This window comes from Aethalodelphis obliquidens, unplaced genomic scaffold (assembly GCF_003676395.1).
Source record: "Aethalodelphis obliquidens isolate GAN/ISIS:26980383/991018 unplaced genomic scaffold, ASM367639v1 scaffold26, whole genome shotgun sequence".
Classification (NCBI taxonomy): Eukaryota; Metazoa; Chordata; class Mammalia; order Artiodactyla; family Delphinidae; genus Aethalodelphis; species Aethalodelphis obliquidens.
In genome coordinates, this window is record NW_020837970.1 from 5031818 (window position 1) to 5056793 (window position 24976).

Consider the following 24976-nt stretch of genomic DNA (forward strand, 5'->3'; position numbering starts at 1 on the left):
GAAAGTTAGTGATGAGTTAGTAATAAGTACATAAAAAGTTAAATGAAGAAAAGTGACAATTGTTAACTCCAGGAAAAACACAAAGTTGTCTAAGAAAGAAGGTATTACTATATATAGTGCACTTTATGGTCTAATAATCACATGGCCATAGGGTGTAAGCACTGAATATTGATTTAACCAAAATTATAATATGGCTCTATTTGGAGAATGGAGGAGGGGAAGTGGGCAGGGAGATTTAAGAGACCAAAACCTCTTTCCATTTGGAAAACCAATAGATAAGATCTAAAATTTAAACAGAATCTAGATATAGCCATGTAAGTGTCGTGTTTGAATATACAGAGATAAATATCAGAGTAAGTAGCTAAAAGCAGTTGTGTCTAGAGAGTGGGAATCAGGGTGTAGAAGATGGAGGAGGAGAATGCTCATTTTTAAAAAGCTTGTAGAACCACTGGACTTTCAAAACCATGGATATGTATAACTTTAAATTCTTTTTAATGAAGTCAACAGCAAGTAGTTGCAGAATCACTATCTGAACCCGATTCTGTCTGAAGCCAATCCCAATTTTTCCTCTCAAGATAAATTCTTTGTACTTATTGGCCTCTGGACTTTGATTTTCTTTAGAGTTTGTTTGTACAATTGATCCAATAATCTACAAAATCCAGGAGCATATGGGCTGGGGTAATCCCACGGGGATTACCGTAAGTGACAAGGAGAACTTGTTTTGGGGTAGGAGGGATGTCTCACAGAGCCAGAGGGCAGGGAACTTGAAGCAGGGACTGGGGCACCACAGGGAACCCTGAAAGTTCTTTCTCTCTTTTGCTTCTATATGCTCCCCTGCCTGTGTCTGCTTTGTTTATCTGATTCCCAGTTCACAGGCGAGGAAATAGCCCCTCATAGCCCCTCAGTCTGCACCTGAGGGGAGCGCTTGGGAGGGGATGAGATAAACCCAATTTGAATGCCAAGTTCTGGAAAGTCAGAAGGGAGGCCCCAGTGGGAAATACATGCTCTTTTAGGAGCTTGAAAGGGGTCATCTAATGAATGGCGTTTAGGGCCCTGGACCCTGTCTGCCCCAAGCGGCCTGCTGGTCCTGGGATGTCCCTGCAGATCCCAGGTATCAGTAGGCAGCCATGCCCTGCATGGGTGGCTGGACTGGGGGAGCTGTAGGGATGTCTGCAGAGAAGTCAATTACTTGTGTTGGAACAAACACAGGGCTTAAGCAGCAGAAATGGCACTGACTTGGGGTTTGAGGAAGGCATCCCAATTCAAGCTCCTTCTTTGATTAGCTATATAGCCACTAGCCCCAATGGGCTATTGAGAGCTTGAAGTGTAGCTAGTCTGAGAGCTTGAAATATGCTCTGAGTGTAAAATGCACACTGCATTTTGAAGACTTAGTATCCCCATAATACAAAATATCTCATTACTATTTTATTCTTATTAATGGTAATGTTAATATTAATGTTGAAATGGATAATATTTGGGGTATATTGGCTTCAATAAAATATATTATTAAAATGAATTTCACCTTCCTTTTACTTTTTAAAAATGTGACTCTTAGAAAAATTAAAAATTACTAAGATGGCTCACGTTATATTTCTATTGGACATCACCAGTCTAGACTCTAGACCTAACACATTGCCTTTATTGAAAAGAACAAAATCACTCAGGCTTGGCGTCACTCTGGAAAGCTGGGGAGAGGTGTTTGTGCAATCCTGATGCCTTAGCTTCCATTTAGTGTTAAACAGCACCTTGTTTTTCAGGGTCCCAAACCCTGGTAAAATCCACAGCTGTCCCCTCTCTACTCTGCCTGTGACAAACCAGCCCTAACCACAGGAGACAAGGTGAGGACAGTGTTCCTGACAGAAGACTCATGTACCCTTAGGGGGCTGCAGAAGTTCTCAGGGGACCTGAAGGCCATTCCAGTACTCTGGAAAGCCTGACGGAAAGAAATTCTACAGCTTCCCAAGTACTGATGCCTTGGCCAATGAGATCAGTGTTTCTTGGCTCGAGGCTTCTAGCAACCCAGCCAGGCAAGGTTGATGGTCTCAACTATCAGAAGCTCCACCTGGCAATTAATTGTAAGTCTCTCTGACATATGAAAATGCTGAAAAGTTAATTATTCATTAAGATGTAATGGGAGAGACGAAGTTTTTCCAAATATGCTATTCTTAGAGAATGATACCCCTGGTGCCCCTGGTGATGGAAAGTTTAGGAAGCTCTGACAGAAGTCATTGTGTCCTTCAGGGTCCTGTTTCTTGCATGTTTTGTTTCCACATTTGGTTGGTAAGCGATGGAATTTCCCTTAACTTTCCTCCAGGGATATGTCCTTGGCACGTACATCCCTCTGAAATTCATAGAATTTTGAGATTTGGGCGACTTCAGTTATTTCTCCATCTGGGATGATGAGCAACCTATCATCACTGTCAAAGCCCCACGACCAACCCCCATGATCAGCCCTCCTTACACCTCACCTTGGAATGTACCAAGCTTTAAATTATCTCATCACCAAGAACTAAGAGTGGTGACCACAAATTCCACAAATTCCTGCAGCTCTGCACGCCACTGGCATACCCACAGAACCAGTTCTCCATGCTCCTTGGGACCACGGGCACCTGGGCCCTCCCAGTGCGCTACCATCCCACTCTCCTCGACCTCCACCCTTGGGGAAGGCGGCATTGATCAGGAATTAAGTGCGTGTGCTCAGGGGCAGGCTGCCCAGGCTGTGTGTCCACACCTTCCTTACAGCTTGTGAAACTGGGGGTAAGTTATTTCATCTTTCCGGAACTCATTTCCTTATCTGTAAGCTAGGGTTTATGAGAGCACCTACCTCACTGGGAAGGATGTGATATTTAATTATGTATGTGCATCTAAGTACATGTACATGTGATGAGATAATGTGGGTAAAGCTCTCTGTAGTGCTTGGTTCATGGTTGCTCTCAGCAACTGTTAGCTCTGCTTAGTTGTTATCGGCTCTGTCTTTTCACCTGCTTTCACCCCCGGCCACCTGGGCTGCTCAGAGAAAGCTTGAGAATCAGACTGCTTGTCTCTGCTACAGAGTCACCATACTCCCCCACTGGGCCTCCCCATGGCCTGGCCATCAGTGTGTGTGTGTGTGTAAAAGTTTTATCCACAAATATGTGTGTCAGTGTGTCCCTTTTGGTAACAGCTTTATTGAGATATGACTCGCATACCATATAATTTACCCCTTTGAAGTGTGCAATTCAATGATTTTTAGTATTGCTGCACACAAGCTTTCTCTAGTTGCGGCGAGCGGGGGCTACTCTTCATTGCGGTGCACGGGCTTCTCACTGCAGTGGCGTCTCTTGCTGCGGAGCACGGGCTCTAGGTGCGCGGGCTTCAGTAGTTGTGGCTCGCGGGCTCTAGAGCGCAGGCTCAGTAGTTGTGGCGCACGGGCTTAGCTGCTCCACGGCATGTGGGATCTTCCCGGACCAGGGCTCGAACCCGTGTCCCCCGCATTGGCAGGTGGATTCTTAACCACTGTGCCACAAGGGAAGTCCCCACCTGACTTTTATAACTGGAAGGTTTGTACCTTTTGACCCTCTTCACCCATTTTGCCCATCCCCCCCAACCTTTTCCTCTGGCAACCACCCATCTGTTCTCTGTATCTATGAGCTTGGTTTTTGTTTTATTAGATTTCACATATGAGCAAGATAATTTGTCCTTCTCTAACTTATTTCACTTAACATAATGCCCTCAAGGTCCATCCATGTTTTGCAAATGGCAAGATTTTATTCTTGTGGTTGAATAATATTCCGTTGTGTGTGTGTGTGTGCATATGTATATGTGTGTGTGTGTATATATGTATATATATATACACACACACACACATATATATATTTATGTCACATCTTCTTTATTCATCGGATGATAGACACTTAGGGTGTTTCCATGTCTTGGCTATTGTAAATAATACTGCTATGAACATGGGGGTGCATTTATCTTTTCTTTCTTTTTTCTAAAATTAATTTATTTAATTAATTTATCTCTTCAAGTTAGTGTTTTCATTTTCTTTGGATAAATAACCAGAAGTGGTATTGCTGGATCATATGGTAGTTCTTTTTAATTTCTTTTGAGGAACCTCCATACTGTTTTCCATAGTGGACACACCTTTTTTTCTCTTTAGATCTGCCTATTCTGAACATTTCATGTAAACAGGACCATACAATATGTGGTCCTTTGAGAAGAGGTTTTTTAAATCAGCTTAATATTTCCAAGATTCATCCATGTTGTAGCATCTATTAGCACTTCATTTCTTTTTATGGCCAAATAGTATTCCATTGCATGACTATACCACATTTGGTTTATTCATTTATCAGTTGGTGGCCGTTTGAGTTGTTTCACTTTTTGGCTACTGTGAATAATGATGCTATGAGCGTTTGTGCATACATCTGTGAATGGCTACAGTTTTCATTTCCCTTGTGTATATACCTAGGAGTGGAATTGCTTGGTCTTATGTTAAGTCTCTGTTTAACTTTCTGAGGAGCTGCCAAACTGTTTTCTGAAGTGGTTGCACCATTTTACATTCCTATCAGCAGTGTAGGAGTGTCCCAATTTCTCCATATCCTTGCCAACACTTGTTATTATCTGTCTGTTTGATTATAGCCATCCTAGTATATGTGAAGTGGTATCTTATTATGGTTTTTATTTGCATTTCCTTGATGGCTAATGATGTTAAGTAGCCTGGCAATCATTTTAACCAATGTTTGCTTATTATCTCTTAGATTGTCATTGTGGGTGTTCCAATCACTTCCCAAACTTCACAAGGTCCTAATTCCTCTCATCTCTAGAGATTCCATCTCTTCTGCTATTCTCGAACATCTTCATGCACGGATTCATTCTCCAACAAATAGTTACAGTAAGTCCCCTACCTACGAATGAGTTCCATTTCGAGAGTGCATTCGTAAGTCCACTCTGTTCTTAAGTCCAACAAAGTTAGCCTAGGTACCCAACTAACACAATCAGCTATATAGCACTGTACTGTAATAGGTTTATAATACTTTTCACACACATAATACATAAAAAACAGACAAAAATAGAGAAAACATGTTTAGTCTTATAGTACAATATCACTCACTCCTGACATTGATGGTACAGGTTCTAGTTCCTTGCTGGATTCAATTCTGTTTACCCTCTTGCTTCTGGACATCCTGGGCTTGAGATACAGATACTGTATTACTGTACTCTATACAGTACTGTAAAGTACACAAAAGCACAACCTCTTGTAGAGGATGCATGCACATGACAATGTACTCCAGGCCCGTGAACTAACTTACGTGATTGGACATGTGAACGCGTGTTCACGTCTTTGAAAGTTCGCAACTTGAAGGTTCATATGTAGGGGACTTACTGTATTGAGCTTCTTTTATGTGGCACGTACTGATGGCTGGGGATATACAACTGAGGGGCCACTTACAGTCTGATGGCAACATGTCATCATGGAACTCCTCTGCTTAAAATGCTTCAGTGACATTTAAAAATTTGGGATAAAATTTAATAGCAAAATTCATGGCAACCAGGGTTCTGTGTATATATGAGTGTTAGGCCAGCCCAGCTACCCTCCCCGCCATTCTCCCTGCCTCACATCTTCTGCTACTGTCTTAGGCTCCAAATGAATAATACTTTCATGCAGCCTGGTCCCTGTTCTCCACTGCCCCTTCTAGACTGTAAGCTTCTGCAGGAGGGGATGATTCTAACGCATCCTTGCATTTCCCACAGCACTAGGACAATACTTGGCACCTTGAAAGTACTCAATACAATACCACACGATGTACTTGATACATTTATCGTTGAATTATTAAATGAATAGACGGCTAAATAAGCGAATGAATGAAAATATGTGGTTCTGCTAGGTAGTACAATTTACTTTAGTTTTTAGTTGGCTAAAGTTGGGCTCTATTCTTCTTTTCTTCTTTTCTTTTCTTTTTTTTTCTTTTTTCAGTACGCGGGCGTCTCACCGTTGTGGCCTCTCCCGTTGCGGAGCACAGGCTCCGGACGCGCAGGCTCAGCGGCCATGGCTCACGGGCCCAGCCGCTCCGCGGCATGTGGGATCTTCCCGGACCGGGGCACGAACCCGTGTCCCCTTCATCGGCAGGCAGACCCTCAACCACTGCACCACCAGGGAAGCCCTGCTCTCTATTCTAATCCTCATTTTAAACTAGCCTGAATGATATGCCAGGCCTGCTGAACTGAGAGCAGCTTTATTTTAGTCAGATATTTATAACAAATAGTGATGCTCTAAGGGGTTTTAAGTCATGGCGTGTTCAGATTTGTTTGTACCCTGTAGGGTTTTAAGAAAAATGAAATAAAATGACATAACACAAAATAAAATACCCACATTGCGAACATAAACAAGTTGAACAGAGTCACGTTTGGGGGCCTGTGTGGAAATTTGCAAGGAAAGCTGTAGAGTTAAAAGTGTCCAGGCACGGTGCACCTTCCCTTTCACCCTCATACAGGCAGGACAAAGGTCTCTCTTCTCTTAGGACAGGGACATGTTTCTTTCTTGGATGGTTTTGTTGAGGGAGAGGATGGAGGGGGAGGAAGTGGGCTTCTCCTGGGGTATCTAGCTGGGTCTAGCCCTGTGGGAGACAGGATGCGGGCCAGTCAGGCCCTCCAGCCCCCTCTGTCAGGCTGTTTCCTATTTTCAGAGGTCTATAGGGTGGCCCTTGTGAGGCAACAGTAATGAACACATTGTCCTGAAATGTAAACTGGGGAGGGAGGAAATGCCTGGCATTGGTGATATGTCTGTCTGCTTATTTGCCGAGAATGTTGTTTGGGGGAGATAACGTATACTGTGGAGACAGTGTTTTCAGAGATGTTTGTGAAGATGACGTTCTGATGAAGGACTAAGACAATGATGACATCTGAAGCAGGACTCAGGTCTCGCAGCCCTCCTGAGCTTGCCCTGGGTCCTCCCTGCAGCTCCTTCCTCCATTTTCAGGGTCCTCCTAGTGGCCCGTGCTCTGACCACCACACCCCCCAGCTTCTGGCCTCGTTTCCCCCGCACACCTCCCCCAGGAGGCCCTCTCATGCTCACAGCTGCTTGCAGCTCCTCCTCTCCATTCCCTTCCTAAAACTGAATTATGAGACCTTTGCTAATAGGCAGTAGAAAAGGCTCCCGGAGACAGCCGTCTCTGCTCCTCTCCTTTATTAAGTACTTTCCATGTGCCAGTTGTTTTACTTATATCATTCATTTAATCCTAACCACCTAAAAGGCAGCGATAATGGCCATTTCTCCCAGTTTACAGGTTGGGAAACTGAGGCTCAGGGAAGGAAATTGATTACCCTCACAATGGGTAGCCCTGGGATTTGAACTCATGGTCTGATGCAGAGACCTCACTCTTGGTCAATATATTCTGTTTCCTTCCAGCTGCCTGCCAGGCATCACGTGACTGTCTGGTGCAACAGAGGTGCATAAGGCAGCCATAGCCTTGAGGAATAGGGCTGCAAAGAATGCTGAATCGCTGGGAGAAGCACTGCAGCAGCAGTGATGGAGGGGCGAAGCTGGGGAGATAAGGAAGGATGGAGAGGAGCATGAGCAAAGGCACTGTGGTGGATGCTGCAGGCTGCTGAGCACCGCTCTCTCACTCCCCCAGCCGCCGGGAGCAATGGATGCTGATGGCTCAACGGACTTGCCCTTGGCTGGAGCGAGCTGCCTTGCCCAATGTTAGGCTCCCTCCCCAGGGGAAGCCTGAATCCAGGGATTGGTCATTAGGTGAGTACAAAGGACCGGCCCCCTTGCCTCAGTTGAGCACAACACTGAAGGGCCAACCCAGCCGCGGAGGGTCAGCCCCACAGGCTGAGCCAAGGCCTCTCAGGTCAGCCCCTTCCTCTACCATTCCTGGTCCCATCACTCCAGGAGAGGTACATACCCCCAAAACCCTTCTGCACAGAAGCCTACCTCAGAGCGTGTGTCCCAGGGAGCCCAAGACATGTGGAGGCATGGAAGTGTAAAGGTACCTACCGTGTTCCAGAAAGCATGGAAAGCCGTGTTCCAAGGCTGCTGGGCTCTAGGATATGGAGGGTGTAGGACTCCTGTGCAGGCGTCTCCTCCTGCGTTGTGATCTGAACATCCAGTGATGGCCATGCATCTACCTTTTTTCAGGAATCTAGCCTGCAACTCTGCCCAGTGCCACAGAGGCCTGACCCATTATAAGATTAAACTGCTTACAACTTTGGGGAAACGGCAGTTTAGAACCCCAATACGTAACAACAAAGAAGTGTTTGGGATCGTTTTATTGATGCTTTTGGAACGTCAAAGCTAAAAAGCAGCCTTAGAGCACATCCAGTCCAAAAACCCTCCGTTATCACAGGGAAGTGAAGCCCCAGAGAGGTGACGTGACTTCAGGTGAACGCAGATAGGGTCAGGGCCACCACCAGAACCCAGGTCTCCTGGCCTCCAGTCCATTGGTCTCTCCACCTCTCCTCGGGTAGGTCTCTACCTCATACCTAATAAGAACTTAAACATGAGCCCTTGAAGACTCACTCAAGGGCTCTACTAACAGTGACTTGTCCATGGGAGGGCAAACTGCGCTTGAAGAAGACGACCACCCAGCTTCCCCCAAGGACGCCAGCAGTCCTCCACAAGGCTCCCCACAGTGAGGCTGCGTTGCCGGTGCCAGGCCTGTCAAGGCTCGGTGTTGTTCCAGACCCTTCTGTACTTCCCTACTCCCTATCAGGTCAGATCCAGCTGCTTTTCTCCAACCATGGTCAAGGTAAACGTGGAAGCCGTAGAGCACCATCGGGGGTGCTCTACCTGTCATGCACCTGCTCAGTGTTTAGTGCCGGCTTCTCTTCACCTCTTCACTCCTGGCGTTAGATGGGTCCCTCCCTTCTCTGGGGAAAGGGTTATTGGATAAGCTCACTTCCAGCTGGGGCACTTGTTACAGCGTTAACAGTCCTAAGCCTCAGGACATTGACCTCTGATAAATGGATGACTCCAGACCCAGCACCGTATTGGAGACAGCAGGGCTCAGCTTTCACTGTCCTGTCTTGAACGGTGACTTTGCCCTCGGACCTGCCTCTCGGGGCTGGACAATTATTTACTCATGTAATCGGGCTCTGTGTGAACTTCTCTTGCCAGATAAGGCAGCTTTCTGAAAAAGTTGCCTTAGATAGAGCAGGGTCTCTCCAGCTGAGTTTTGTGTTTTGCTAGTGTCCTGTGGGCTGCTTGTATTAGTCATGCCATGGGCAGGGAGCGTCCTGTGGTCAGTTAAGCTGGAGAAGCACTGCACAGTTAGTTGTCTTTGGAAGATGCTCCAGCTACTTGAGGGCAATAAGTCCTATCTTAAATCTGCCTACTTTCATTTAACCTGTATCTGCCTGGTTTCACTTGTCTGCAGAAACTTTTAAAAATGGAATACCTTTTAACCTCCTTGAGGGGACTCAATCTCACCTCTTTCTGAGCTCAGTTTCTCTCATCCGTCCTGTGTTTTACAACTGGGCTTTCCTGTCTGGGTCACTCTTCTGGCGTCACTGTTGTGTATCTCTGCAGTGTCCCTTCTGCACACTGGGGTGTGGCAGTGCTCCCTGTTTCTGGTCCTGGTTTGCCTGGGACTAATGGGGTTTCCTGAGACATGGGACTTCCAGTACTAAAGCCAAGAAAATCCCAGGCAAACTGGGACATGTTGGTCATCTGTACTGAGCCCTGCTTCTTGCCTGTAGCCCCGCAGCTCTCTGGCAGCCACCCTGGTGCTTCCCAGGCCTCTTCTGGGATTCCCTGTTGCTGGGCTCAGTCTACCTGGGGCTGCAACCACAAGTTGCTTACGTGCCTAGCCTCTCCTCTTTCAGCTAGACCCAGTGTCCTCATCAGCGCCTACAGCCGGGGTAAGTTCCCTTGCTGCCCCTGTAGCAAACCCTGTCTGACCCCGTCTTATCCACCCTGAATGGACTTGAAAACCCACAGCACCATGATACTCACTCCCCAGGCTCCTGGCTCTGACCAGCACAGGGGTAGCTGAGTGGCTCTCAGGAAGGGTCATGGTGATGTGACCCAGCTGAGAGAGCTGATGAGGTAGGGGCTGCCCTGACATTCTGTGTGGAAGGCAGAGAACCAGTGTGTCCGGGGGAGAGATGCTGCTGCCTCCCAGGCCCTCCGCTCCCCTCTGCTCCTCTGCCAGTTGCAGGGTTTCAGGGGGGCGGGGGTGTTGGCACTGTGTTCGTCTCTGGGCCACAGATGCCTGCTCTGATGAGTGAGTAGTCTCTGCCTTGAGGGACTCACTCACACTGGAGGAGAGGGACATGGGGACTAGTGAGTGCAAGCCAGTGTTAAGGTGTGTCACAGCATAACTGATGGAGTGATTAACTTCTCCCTTGTTTTTACTCCTGTAACTGTTTTTCCATGTCCCCCGGTCTTTCCCCAAGCCTTTCTATTGCCCTGCTGCAAGGCCTTTTGTGTAGGTCCAAATCAGGATTGCTTTTGTTCCTTAAAGCCCTGACGTACTGGAAGATTGGTGACATTTGCTCTTGAAGGGGAGGGGGAGGAGATGACTTGCAGGGGGCAGGCTGAAGTGTAACCACATCAGGGAAGGTTTGGACCCAGAAGTAGATGTTCTTCCAGGTCTGTGAGCAATGGATCCCAACAGCACCCCTCTCCAGAGGGGCTGGGATCTGGAATGGACTGATCTGAACATACCGCAGCCCTGGGGACCATGGCAAAAAACCACTCGCTCACTGTAGAATGATCTACTGAATGTGTGCTCTGTGCCAGGCACTGTTGTAGACACTGGGATGAGAGGAATGAACAGAACAGATGAAAACCCCTGCCCTCATAGACCTTGGATCTTAGTTAGGGGAGACAAACCGAGTGCTCAAGACTTGGGCTTTTATCTGAAGAGCTGTGAAGCCATTGGAAGCATTTACCCAGAGGAGTGTGGGTTTAAAAGGATCACAGTGGCCTCCGTGTTGTGGATGGACTGACTAGAGGGGGGCGGAGGCGAAAGACCAGTTAGGAAGCTCTTTCAAGGATCCAGAGGAGAGGCAATGGTCGCTTAAATGTTGCTGATGAAAAGGGTTTAGGGTTTGGAGATGCTTTGAAGGGAAAGCCAGATAGATAAAATGTAAGCTATGAGATTAAAAGGAGAAATCATAGATGACTCCAGGGATTTTGGCCTGAACACCTAGAAGAGCAGAGTCCTCATTAACTGAACTGGGGAGGACTGTGGCCGGAATGGGGTTTTTGGGGGGAGGGATTTTGCACAGAAATAACCTGTGCCCCCCGATTCCAGGCAGGGCCACACCAGCCCATATGGCTGTGTGTAGATTAGAAATGGCATCCCTTCCTCTGGCAGACACAGCTCAGGGCTGGGGGCACAGCTTGTCAAGGGGACAGTCCCTCTTATAGCCTGAAGTCCTGTTGCTATGAACAGTATTCACAGTCACATACAGATGCCCTGCCTGGAGTGACTAGTGGTGTATCAGAAAGACCCCCACCAGCAGGATGGGAACAGATGGGTACCTGGGGCAGTGTAAACTGAACTTAGAGAAGTAACTGTTCATATCCCTATGTCATGATTTATAGTAAATTGTATACTTGCCTCAGCAGCTGCAGTGAGAGAAGGCCTGTTTGCATGAGTTCATTAGAGGTCTAAAGGCAGAAAATAATGTTAAGGAGTATTGTTGGTCTTCTTAGGATTAAAAAATAATGAATGCTGTTTTGTTGTGAAGTTATATGGTCCTCTTTTGTTACATGCTAAGAGCAGATAAGTTCTCTATATCAATCTCTCTTAATAGAGCAAACCAAATATAGGGAAAGAATCGCTTTTATTGTTTTCCAAATGTCTTACATTAGCAGTGGTATGGAACACTCAACATACTAGCTTTGAAGAAGTTGTTCCAAATCTAAAGGAGGGTTCCGTCCTCTATACACTCAGCATTACCTCACACATGACCGGGCAATCCATAGTTTTCTTTAGAAGGGACTTCACGACATACTGTAGTCATACTGTTTATATGTTATACTCTCATTCAAGCCTCATAATGACTCTAAGAGGTGGTACTGTTATCTCCCGTTTCACAGGAGAGGAGGTGAAGCCTTGGAGCGTGGAGATGACGCACCCAGGACCCGTCAGCTGATATGTGGCAGAGCCTGAATAGGCACTCCTGTTAGTTTGGCTCCAGAGTCCCCCTGTGTTAAACACTGTTCCTCAGACTGACTTCCCCGATGCAAAACCTAGAATTCCACAATCCCAGGGCCACACGTTTCTAGAATTTGAAGGGACTAACTGCATCTACTCTATGCCCCCTTCCTTACCTGATGCCTGAGTTCTCTCTAGTCATCCTTGATGAGATGTCTTCACCCTGGTCCTTGCACAAATGCCGGCTGATGGCATAAGAAGAAGTTTGGGAAGCTTATTAGAATGTGAATTTCTGGGCATCGTCCCAGATCCACTAAATCAGATCCACTAAATCAGAGTGTCAGGGCCCAGAAGTATATTGTTACCATGACCCCAGGTGGCTCTAGCGTGCAGCCGGGCTTGGGGCGCCCGCTAGAGCCACACTCTAGGGATGGGGAATGCCCTGTCTGCCTCACAAGTTGGTCCTGCCCATCATTTCCACCCTTAGCAATTTCTTTCCTTGATCCCCTCTCCTTGGCTAGCTCTGGCTATTAAAGTATTTCTTAGATTGCATTGAACTCCATCTCCCTGTAGCTCTTACTGGGCCCCATTCTACATTCTGGGTTACACAGAACAAGTTTAACCACTCTGCCACAGTGCCAGCCTTTCAAGAATTGAAGTCACCAAACAACCCTCCCCCCTAACCCCGACCGTAGTCTTTTCTTCTCTAGGGACAATATTCCCAGTTCTGCCACCTGAATCTCATTATTTAGTGTCAAGTTCTTATATCATGTGTGTCGTGTTCTTCTGAAATCATCTGGATGGTCCTTGTTCCTTTAAACCGTGGCACCAGAGCTGAAGGCCACTTCCCAGGCATGGTCCAGCACCTCCCAGTGAGGACTTTTGCCTTTCTGGTTCCAGACCCTGCCTTCCTCTGAAGTCATCTTGAAATTAGAGGACACGTGCTGGGTCATAGAGAGGTGGGCTTCTGTGGAGCTACTGGCCCAGCTGAGTTCCACGGATAGCCTTAGTACTATCTGTGGATACTAAGCCTGGTCCCCTGTGTCCTCTGTTGGTGTTGCTGTTGATTTTGGATGCAAGGTAAGAACTGTAGATGTATTCTTGCTGCATTCCATCTTGTCAGATTCTGCTCCTTGCTCCAGCCTCTTGAATTTGGGGATCCTGCCTCTTGCATCCGTAGTTGGAGTGTTCCTTCCTCTGACCCTTTCAGACTCTCTGTACTCACAGTGTTTTGTACCAGACTCTCTGGGCCATACCGTGGTTTAAGGTTATTGCTGTTCCAGAGGTCTTTGCTCTGAGCAGTGATGTTATCGTCTACCCCTCGGTATCTGTATATGTATCCATATTTTATGTAGATATAGTGGACACAGCTGGTGCCCACCCAAATATTCTCAGCCGTCTTTTACCAGCTGTGTGTGTCTGTTTCCCAGCTTGCGTGTAGCTTTGATGCTAATAGTCTGTGTTTATTAGGGACATAGAGGTTCTTTGCCCCTATGGAGTGCCACAGTGCCTGTGAGCTATATACTTCCTCTACCCCGTTCGAGAAAATGACAGACTAGTGTAGGAGTACGAAAGCCCAGCTCTTTTGTCTGGAGGCAGGACTCACTCTGAGGCGCAACTGACATTCCAGAGCTGCCGGTGGGATCAGGCTGGATCTGGAACTTTACCTAAGATGGTGCCCTTGCTGACTTCTTCCCCTTTCTGAGTTCCCACTCCCTTCCTGGTTTCTCCTGGGGGCACTTCCTCAATAATCCCCTGCACGTGGATCCTTGGTTCAAAGTCTGCTTTTGGGAAAACTCATTCCCCACCCAAGATGGTGGTCATAGCATAAATAGATGTATCAGCCATTCTACATGAGTATACATAGAAACATTTCAGGGCTTTTTTTTTTTTTTTTTCGGTACGCGGGCCTCTCACTGTTGTGGCCTCTCCCGTTGCGGAGCACAGGCTCCGATGCGCAGGCTCAGCGGCCGTGGCTCACGGGCCCAGCCGCTCCGCGGCATGTGGGATCTTCCCGGACCGGGGCACGAACCCGTGTCCCCTGCATCGGCAGGCGGACTCTCAACCACTGCGCCACCAGGGAAGCCCAGGGCTTTTTCATTTAAAAAAAAAAAAAAGGAAAAAAAATTCCTTTTTGTAGATTAGTGATTTTATTTTTGGTACAGATTCAAATACAGGTATTACTTATATGTTAACAAAACGTAAGGGGTGGCAAAAGGAGACGCTCTTTGTACCGTATGCTCAGGAAGGCCCCTAATTCCTTTAACATTTCTCACCTGACTTACTCTGTCCCTTCTGTGATTTTTTCTTTTTTTTGACATTGGGTGGAGCCTGCTTCCTCTTAAAGACAGTCACCAGGATGTCTTCCTGAAAAAATAAATACACAAGGTTTCCACCTCTGCATCTGCAAGTTTTCTACTACAAGCCCATTTGGCTACTTGGAAAAGCCAGGAGGCTGCCTTCCTCTGGGTGTCCAGACTTTTTGTGTAATGCACAACAAAGCCCCAGAGCTAAGAAAGGGAATCACTTATCCTTTATCCATCCATTTTCTTTACTGATTCTCCTCCCCTACGCACTAGGATAACGTACAATTCACAAAAATCCTCCAACTTTTGGTTGGTCACTCAGTTTTGTTGATTTTCTGCCTTTCGAATCCATCCCCTCCTTTCCTTTCCACCACCGCTGGCTCCTCTAGTTCAGAGCCTCTTTATCTCTTATCAATACTTTTCCCACAGACCCCAAAGCACTCACCCTGCGGTCTCTGCCTCCATCCATACTCTTCTCTCTGCTGCCCATCCTGTCACTGCCCTGCTCGCAAACCTTCACTAGCTCCCCATCACCTGCAGATCGATTCTCAACTTTATTCAAGGCCCTTTGCAGTCTAACCCCAGCCTGCTTTGTCTCCAGCCATTCCGTCTTGTTCTGAGATTTAAGCTAGAGAGGCTAACACACGTTTCCCGGACCCTCTGACCTCACTGTTTCCTTTGACTCCCAGTCTAGAATGCCCTGACCTTTCCCTCCTCATTTTGCAGTGCCAGCTTCCATGCCGCCTTCCCAGAGGAGCCCTCCTTCTCTCTGCAGCTCAGCGCCTTGGATTCCCTTGTCCTCTGCCCACTAGAGTGCTTTGGACACACTTCAAGTCTGGCTCCTCTCCCAGTATAGGAGGTGAGCTGTCAAGGACACAGACTCTGGAGCCATCTTGACTCGGGGTGACGCTCAGCTCCACCACTTACCAGCGTTGGTATCATGAGCAAGTTACTTCACCTCCCTGTGATGTGATTTCGTCATCTGCAAAATAGGGGACATAATAGCACCTTCCTCACTGAGTTGCTGGAAAGGTTAAGTGAGATGATGTATTTTAAGCCTCTGAGCACAGTGCTGTATAAGTGTTTGCTAGCGTTGTACTTTGCTAAGTTCACATCCCTCTTCCCAAACTGATGTTGAGCTCCCAGAAAGTAGGGTCTGTCTTACTCCTCTCTGTGTCCCCAGTGCCTTGTACGTAGTAGGTGCTTGGTACCTATTTGTTCAATGAATTGACTTATTATTAGCCTGCCAGTTGCACATTCATCCGTGAGTTAACACAGTAAGCACAGGATCGTCTTCAACGAGTTGTATTCCCCAGAGTGGGTCAGCAGCAGCTTCCAGCCCCTGCGTCTAGACAGGTTTATAAATTCTGCGTATCTGGGTGACTTGGCTGGGGTATTGGGTTCCTCTCAGTCTGCTTTCCTTATCTCTAGGCCCTGTTCTCTGCTTCTCAGACACCCGGTGAATATGGGGTGTTTCTTGTTCTACTTTATCCAGAGGAGCTTTGTAATTCAATACCCTCGTCCTTGGGTTGGAACTGCGTCCTTTCTGTATTGTGAAAGTTTGGCCTCTGTTTGGCATTCAGAACGGGAATATGCCAGGACTTTGGGATGCTGTGACACCTGAATGGAAGGGGGAAAAAAAGAGAAGCCTCAGAGACATAAGAGTGCAGAGGGCAAAAATACCAGCAAGCCAGGCATCGCTTGGGCTCACTTCTTCTGTGTCCTGCTCAGTGATTCCATTCCTGATTGGTTCTGCCAAGAAATAAAGGTAGTCTTTGCCACTCAGGACTTTGCTGGAGAAATGGGTCCCATCATAAGCTCCTCAACGAAAGATGCCGATAGAGAGTCTGGAGAGGGTTTTGTAGAGAGTAACACGGACAGTTCAGAAAGCAGAAGCTGGAACATGTGAGAGAGAAGTCCAGGCGCTGGGATGGGAGAAGGAGGAGCAATCTAGTGACTGATTTCAAGAAAATGGAGGGTGTGGATACAGACATCTAGAATTTTCTACAGACCTGTGCTTCAGCAGAGAAATTTAGGACAGCTTTTAGGCATATGTGGCTATTACTGTGGATGGGAATGGGTGGCGGCTGAGAGTTCTAACATCTCTTCCCTCCAGCCCGGTGGCACTCCTCTGTCAGCAGTGCTCAGGGAGGGCCCAGAGTTGGCTGGGGCAGTGCTGAAAGGGAACAAGCAGGGAGGCCGTCCCTACCAGAGCCCCGTCCCTCTCCCCACTCCCCACCCCCCCACGTCTGCCCGCTTCCTGTTCACAGTTCTAGACCAGGAGGACTTCTGGCGGGGGCAGAAGTGCTTGGCCTTTGACTCCTCTTTCAAAAAGGGTCAATCCTTCCTTTTGATCTCCTCCCAGAACCCTTCATAGAAGTCCTAGTTCCTAGACTATGACTTCATTTTTTCCTTTCTCTACCAGATCTCCCTTTTCATTGGTTTTTCCATCCCTACTTGTCTTCCTATTTTCCTCCTCCTTCTCCTTTTCCACTTTCTGGGGGCTCCCACTCCCCTCTCTCTTGCAGTTCCTTAGGTGTTGGCCTGGCATGGGGGGGGGTGTGCTGTGTCATAAGCCAGAGCCTGGCATCTGCCCACACGCACCACCTGCAGCCCTTCGTGACAGCCGGCGTGGGGAACTTTCCTGGCTGGGACAGTCCTGGGGCTCAGCTGGCAAACTGCTTGGAGACCCCCGCCTACCTTAGAAGCTGGGTTAGCAAGGGTCTTAGTTTTAGTTTTGCTTGGCCGTGAGTGAGTTGAAGTATTGCTCTGTAATATCATTTCTTTTTTTTCCCCTTTCTTTCTTTATTTGGCCATGCTATGTGTTTAGTGGGATCTTCGTTTCCCGGACCGAGGATTGAACCCGGGCCATGGCAATGAAAGCGCCCAGTACTAATCACCGGACGGCCAGGGCACTCCCTGTAATATCATTTCTTCATTCATTCAACATTACTGTGCACTTGAAGCATGCCAATCACTCTGTAATATCATTTCTTCACTCATTCAGTATTTACTGTGCACTTACAACATGCCAATTACTGTTCTAGCCACTGGGCAGGCAGGAATGTAAACAAGATCCAGTGCCCACCAAGAGCTCACAAGCTAACGTGTAGTCTGCTGCTTTTGTAATGAAATGTAATAGAGTATAAAAAAGGATTAACAATATGAAAAACACTTGGATAATGGAGAAATGAATCCATGCCCCACCCTTCCTCTCAAATGCTGACTCCATCTTGAGTGATCACTTGGGTGTTTGCCGTAATATAAACAAACATCGATGATGCCAGGTTATTTTGACTCAGAACAGCAGCCCATTTCCTAGAAAGGAGAACCTCAAGGCAACATAACAGCAATAATCATTAGCCTCTTTCTCCTGAGGTAATCATGCAGGTATCTCTAACCCATATTGGCTTTCAGCAGCTGTGTTTTGACAACTTTTTGTGTGTTTTTTATTTTTATTTTTTATTGAAGTGCTGTACACCGAAACTAACACAACATTGACCACGTTTTATTGAAAGGCAGACCCATCTTTTAGTCACATAAAACCCTCCCAAGAAAAGGGGCCTTCATGGAAATAACGTGGGAAAAGACCTCTCATGAATGACCTCTTTTTAGAAGGGTGGGTGGATAGGAAGATGCAGGAGGACTATAGTTAAAAAAAAAAAAAAAAAAAAAGTAGACCTGGAGTTAGAAGATTAGAGGTCTAGTCCCAGCTGTTCACCAGTTAACCTAATGCCCTTAGGTCTCAGTTCCCTCATTTGTAAAATGGGATAATAACAGTATCCACGTTTTTGGTCATGGTGAGACTTTGATGAGAAAAGGCATATGAAGCAAGTATTATAGAATGCAGACATAGCTGGGATGATGATGATGACCGAGATGTTAAAACACAGGCTGTGTGACATTGGGAAAGTCACTTAGATACTCTGGCTTCAGTTTCCTCATCTTCAGAAGGAGCAAATCCCATAGGATCAGTTGGAATTCTGTTCAGCAACAGTTCTTACGTTTCTTGAGTATCTTCTGTGTTGGTGCCACACTGAGAATTCAGAGCAGGATGAGGCTGGGTCCTCACTCTCCAGAAGCTCACCATGGGGGAAGGGGACAGACACACACACTGATGACTCTTCTTTTGAGAAGACATGGTCTCAAAAAGCATAGAGGTTCATGGGTGTAAGTGTTCAGGGCAGGAGGGTCCTGGAGAGCTTGGTAGGGAGGGAGTGTTTGGGCTTTGAAGGGTGAGTAGAGAGGGATTGTCTTCCCCTGTTGAGAAACATTTATCCTCAGGATAAAGGCCAAACTCTTCAGCTAAGCACAGCAGGTTCTTCATGATCTGGCCCAGCGCCCTTCTGCTGCTTGTCTACCATTTGCCCCTTGCACTGTGGTATTTTCAGTTTCTAAAAAATCTACCAAACCTTCTCTTGCCTTCCACCATCTTTGCACTTGGCAGTTCTTTTGGCCTTCTCCCTCTGCTGGGGGGGCAGCAGAGTTGATAAGCAAGGCACTAGGGTCAGACTGTACGGTCCATCTTAGCTTTGCCACTTTCCAGACAGTGGGACCCCTGCCTTGTTACTTAATCTCTTGGTGAGTCAATGTCCTCATCTGAAAAATGGGGATACAGGACAATAACAGTGCCTACCTCAAAGGGTGGTTGTGAGAATTAAATGAGGTAGTAAATGAAAAGTACTTGCACCCGGAGTCACAGGAACCATTACATAATTATGAGCAGTTGTGATGAATATTCAATGCCTGGCTTGCTTCTACTTGTATTTAAGGTCTTAGGTTAGTCATCACCTCCTCTGGGAAGACTTTTCCTACACAGGCTAACCCCTAAGGCCACGTTTTGAGCTCCCACGGGTATCACCTCTTCTACCAAAGCACCGACACCAGTCATCTTTCGGTATCCCCACCAGATTGCAAACTCCATAGGATAGGAGCCCGTGGATTGTGTTGGCTGCTGGAAGGGACGCCTGGTAGGCACTCCGTCCCGCCCCGGGACTGACCCTGGGAGGGCGCAGAGCCGTGGGGGAAGGTAGGTGACCAACACGGGCTGGGTCTGCGCCCTAGGGAGAAAATGCAGCTTGACGAGTCAGGCGAGTGCGGGACCCCGCCCCGGCTCCTCCCCCAGCCGGGCCTCAGCCCCGCCCCCGCGCTGCCCCTGCCGGCGCTACTGGCCTGCGCGGTCCCCACCCTCCCCGCCTCCAGCGGGGCGGGCCCCGGGCTTATTACACTTGCGAGAAGCGCCGCGCCGAGCCCGCCACCAACGCCGCTGAGGGATGCTGCGCTCCACGTCCACAGTCACCCTGCTCTCGAGCAGCGGCTCCAGCGCTCCCGGGGCGCCCAACAGGAGGGTGAGTAGCTGCTGTCCCGCTTCCTGTCCAGGCCGCCCGGCTGTCTGGGGATGGAGACGCACGGAAACCGGTCCCTTGGCCCTGACACCCCACCTGGATTCAATTTTAGGTCCTGTCTCAGCTCTGAACGAGACCTTTCTTTTGTACGTCCCAGAGGCGCCGCACTGGCTCAAAGGGCTTAGGGGACTTTAGGGAATTCCCAGAGATTTCCTCCCCTTCCTGCCTCGCCTATCAAGCCAAGTGTATTGGCACCAGTTTAAAAAGCAAGGGAATCTTTCTGCATTGTCCGTATCTTGAGACTCAAAGGTAATGAATGTCTTTAACACCCAAACTTTCCTCCTTCCAGTGATGAAAAGAAAGGGCCACTTGTCCCCGCTCGTGATAGAGTAACACTGATTTGGAGTGCGCTTAATCTAGGTAGGCTTCATTTTTATCAATACAAAGTAGAAATTAGCTGCTGGCCACCTAGGAGCCCAGTTGTGGGACTTGGGTTTATGCAAACTGCTTTCTTCTTTCTGATTTAAGTATTAGCACAGTGGGCACCATCTTCACCTAGGTTGCCCTTTGGAAGTGATGTTTCTTTGCCATCTTTGTTGCATCTTTTCTCATCTCTCCAGATGCTCTGTGAAAGAAATGCTAGCCACATCGTTCCCATTTCATATCTCTCCCAAGACTCGTACCTCAGAGCATACTGCCAGGGCTTTCGTTTGTGCCTTTTTGGTTCACCTGTTCATTATGATGTTCAGTACTCATCATCTGGGTGAGTACTTTTCTGTGGTTGAGACTTCTCTCATCATATTTCCCCTAGGTTTAGCTAAACAAGTAGGCAAGTCCAAGCCAGGGCCCCCTTTGGGACTCCTGTTTTCTAGACTTGTAGACGTGCTTGTTTGCTTTTGTGTACCTCAACCAAGAGACGAGCAGTTGTCTTCAATGCTGTTTTTCTTTAGCTCTGGAAGAAAGACTCTGTGTTACTCCTGGGTCTGGGCCAGGTGATGGGTTCAGATATGTGCACGTGCACCACTTAGGGCTGACAGAACTCTGGTTGTCCAATCATTAGCTTCATAAATAAAGATCCCCATTAGGTCCAAGTGGGTTTCCAACCACAATCCCAGCCTTACACCAAGATGGGTGTTTGCCTTTTTTTTGGGAAATCCTTCTCAGTTGGAACATAATTATGACTGAGAAAGAATGAAGTCACTGAAAAGCTAGCCCTGAGCCTGGACAGCGTCATACATGGGATGAGATTGCATTAAATTCTCTAGGTCCCCCTCCAGAGTGGGTACTAGTTGGGTGGCTAGAGTGATAATGGGTGGATGAAATGTGACTAGTATAGTAGGTAACTTTTCTGAAGATTTTTTTCCTCAAATATTTACTTTCAAGTATTTCTTTAGTTGTAAGTGCTGTGGTGTCTGGCACAATGAACACACTACTGAGAAGGCTTTGCTCTTTGAGTAAGACAACTGAAATACTTTAGTCTGAAGGGGTCTGCAACCTGAATCAGACCCTGTAGGGCTGCTCTTAGCACATGGGTAGGTTCTGCAAAGAAGATATCTAAAGTTTCTAGGGTCCCCTTTATGACTTCCAACTCTGCTCAGGATTTGCAAATGGCACAAGTACTGTGTGTATGTATGTGTAAACTATGATCTTTGATTAATTGATTTATTAAGCAATGTTTATAGATCTGTGTGATGCAGGGCTAGATATTGGGGTCCACTCCAACTGTGGGAGCAGACATTGTCACAGACTACCATATGCAAAGTGATGGTTGTAATAGTGGGGTAGAGTGTTGACAAGCTTGTGTAGAAGCTAAAAGAAAAGGTTCTTCTTGAAGCATCTGAGGAAGGCCTCCCTCTGTAGGAGACGTGTGTTTAGTCTTGCAGGATGAGTGGGACTTCGTAAGGCAGTTGACATCGTTGAGATACTGAAAAAAGGAAATATGATTCTTCTGAATGGAACTCTTGGCATATACCGTATAACAGTGGTGTATTGGACCTGCTTTAGGGCAAAACACTTATTTTTTTGGAAAAACAAGAACAGGATGCCTTGAAAATAAAATTGTAGACCAAACAAGTGAAAAGCAAAAAAGTGTTCCCTAAGTTGAAAGTTTTTCAATAAACTCTGTATCGTTCTGTCTTTCCTCTCAGATATTGGACAAGTGATGGTCTTGAACAGTAACAAGTTAGCCATTAAAATAACATTTCTGTTTCATCCAAAGAGCTTACCAAATTAGGGACTGCAGGGGAACCAGGATGTTTTGATCCAGGCATTCAAGCCAACCAGAAATGGCGCTGACAGCTGACACTGAGCAGGGAGTTCTCTGAGTCAGCCACCAGGGTGGTATGGCCAGACCAGACTGTCACTAGTTATCCTTTGTTCAGTAGCTGCCACCTACAATTTGTACTTACTTCTTATCTGAAATCTCTCAAGGAGAAAAAAAAAAAACAGGTGGGAGAGGAATTTCTGTCAGCTGATAAACAAAGCTCTGAGAGGCATTTGTGGATGCCAACCAGCAGGGGTTATAAAATTAAAAAAAAAAAATCTGCCTTCCAACCAGTTGTGCACTAAAAATAGTTTTATCTATGGCAACAGCAGGAAGATAAATTGGCTGGAGGATAACCATAGACAGGTTGATGACCTTGGAGAATAAACGTTTTTTAAAATATTGACATCGCTTTGTGATTTGGAAAGGAATTTTGTAAATGCAGTTAATCCCACTGAAGGAGACTTTACAGTGAAAGGTCAGTTGTGTGGCCAGGCTGTGTGCTTTGGGGGAAAGGCACGTGTTGCTTTGTGCAGCCAGATGTATTTGGTTGAGCTGTTCAGCGAGGGTGGTGTGAGATGATAGACTTGTCAAGGGTTCCCCCAGCACCATGCTCTGTCGATAATAAGAGACTGTTGGCTACCGTTACTGGCATTGTGGCCCCTCAGTGGCACATAAAAAACAAAACCCAACCCAACAAGGCCACAGGGATAGGACTGTCTCGTGGCCTGCTCTTGCCAATGTTTCTTTGTATTTGGCGAAGGCTTCCTCCGTTCAAAACTGGAATGGGCTGCTCAGTCATTACTTCCTCACTCTTCCTGGGTCCCATTTCTGTCTGATAGGCTCAAAAGAAAGAATTCTCCTTAGCTGGCCGGTGAACAGGTCAGACAGGTGTTCACCTCACTTCCTTTTCCTTTCCCAGAAACATCTATGTGCATAACTTCTGTATCATCCTATGGGGCTCTGAGGAAGGGACACTGGGCATTGTGGGACCTCAGCGTCTGGTGGAAGGAAGCTGGCTGCAGCATCCCCCAGGGAGGGGATGGGCAGGGGGCCCGCTGTACTCAGAAAACAGTTGGCTGCTCCCCTGGGACCTCCTGAACCCAGTTGAGGGGTTTTAGCCAAAAAGCCTCTGCCACTGAGAATTGATAGTTGTAGGCTCGGGAAAAAAATGTCCCGACTTCTCTGCTTTGGTTCACCCATCTCGCTGTGTCACATGTAGGATGAAGGGGACCCGAGTTCTGGGGATCCTTAAGGAAACCTGAGACCCGGAGGCTGGGTGTTACCACTGAGCTTCTGGTCACTTAGGAAACCCTTTCAGGTCAGCCTCAAAAATCGTAGAATTGAGTGCAGGGAGCTGTGGATCCCGGGCCAACTAACTAGAGACCAAGTTGAAATGTTTCGATCTAAAATATAATACTTTCAGTGATAACGTGTGTTACGGTCTTCTTGCTTCCTGCAGCCGTCTCTCTCAGCCGAAAACTGTCCTGATAGATATCCCCCAGCACACAGAATAGTAGCACAGAGGTATTTACCTCTTTCCCTCCTTAGAAGAGTGATATTTCCTAAATGTTAGTCACCCTGTTGACTGTTCTTTGTCTTTTAAGGCCAGAGTGATCCCTCTAAAATGCAGTTACCTAGCTCCTCTACTTCAAGACCCCCCTCAGTCTTGTACCCCCAGGAACAAGCACAAACCCCCTTAGTTTAGTACCCAGGGCCTTCTGATCTGGCCTTTGCCCTCCCCTTCCCCCTCCTCTTGCATACTCTTTGCAGATGTCCCAAATTACTTGCTATTCCCCAAGCTTTTGATGCTGTTCCTCGCCTCTGACAAAGGGTCAGCTCCTGCAGGAAGTCTGCTCTGAACCCCCTCTTCCGTGTTCCCCTAGAGGCCTGTGCACCCCATCATTGCTCCTACCTATGATTAACTACTTGAGAAGGTTTCAGGACCCTGCCTCCCCAAGCCTGGTGTAATAGGTGCTTAAAAAGAAGAGTGTCACCAGGGTCCTCAAACAGCCACACTTAACTCTGAGCTGGCAAACGGGAAAACAGGAAGAGAAGCTTGGGATGAAGCCAGCCCGTGACCTCTGGCCCACCTGGGCAGGAAGCAGGTGCCCTGTGGATGGGAGTGTCGGCCCAGGTGAGGAGTTTGACAGCTCTGGGAAGGCCTCCAAATACTCCAGGTGCTTCATCCTGTTGTGCTGTCAGAGTTTCATTCCTTTGGCTAAGTGAGTGGCTCTCTACTCTGGTTATGCATAGAATTCCGAGAAGCTTAGAATACCTCTGCCCAGGCCCCAGCCCAGACCGTCTAAATGAGAACATTGGAAAGTAGAGAATAACATCAGCGTTGTTTGGGCAGCTCCCCGGGTGATTCTAACGTGTGGCCGAGGATCCAGGGTTGCTCTCCCAGACAGCTTTCTTGGAAATGCAGACAGTTCTGGGCCTGTGTTCTGAAAAGTCCCTTTGCCTTGGTGGAAGGGCAAGGTGTGTGTGTGGGGGGGAGGGGGGGTCCGGGGGGAGGAGTCATAACACGCCAGGTCACACTGGTGTCTGTGTGTGTTCGTACCTGTGTTTTTCTCTCTGGGTCTTGGCATTCGGGGCACATGGTGAGCCTGGTACAGATGAGCCAGTCAGAGCAGGAAGGAGAAGTCACCATCCTCCTACTTATGAATTTTGTCTGGAGTCAGCCCTGACACAGAAAAGGGGGTTCCAGGACACTTTATACCGCCTGGAAGAAGCGTCCAAGTATGTAGGTCAAGGGTTGGCAAGCTACAACCCCATAGTCAGATCCAGCCCTCGACCTGTTTTGTATACTCTGAGCTAGAAATGGCTGTTACAGGGCTTGCAGACCCTCAGTGTTTACTATCTGGCCCTTTACAGAAGAAGTTTGCCCCATCCTGATGTAGATAATCAGGCCTGCAAGTTCAGGGCCAAAGCCTACTTCAAAGGAAGAGGCCTGCTTCAGACGGGGCA

The 24976-nt window shown here is 47.5% G+C and overlaps 1 protein-coding gene across 6 annotated transcripts in view; it reads left to right on the top strand.

Annotated features, from left to right (window-relative positions):
* Positions 1-2267: 2267 nt before the first annotated feature.
* The window catches only part of MYZAP (myocardial zonula adherens protein), a 117293-nt gene continuing 94584 nt past the window's right edge, over positions 2268-24976 (top strand). For 4 of the 6 annotated variants that reach the window (XM_027123135.1, XM_027123138.1, XM_027123139.1 and 1 more), the window contains exon 1: positions 19620-19746. In XM_027123135.1, coding sequence (XP_026978936.1) covers positions 19672-19746 — 75 coding nt within the window. In that variant the 5' untranslated portion in view covers positions 19620-19671. Of the gene's footprint in view, positions 2758-7387; positions 7733-19543; positions 19747-24976 lie in introns of those variants that run through there. The other 2 variants (XM_027123136.1, XM_027123134.1) reach the window with 2 other exon arrangements.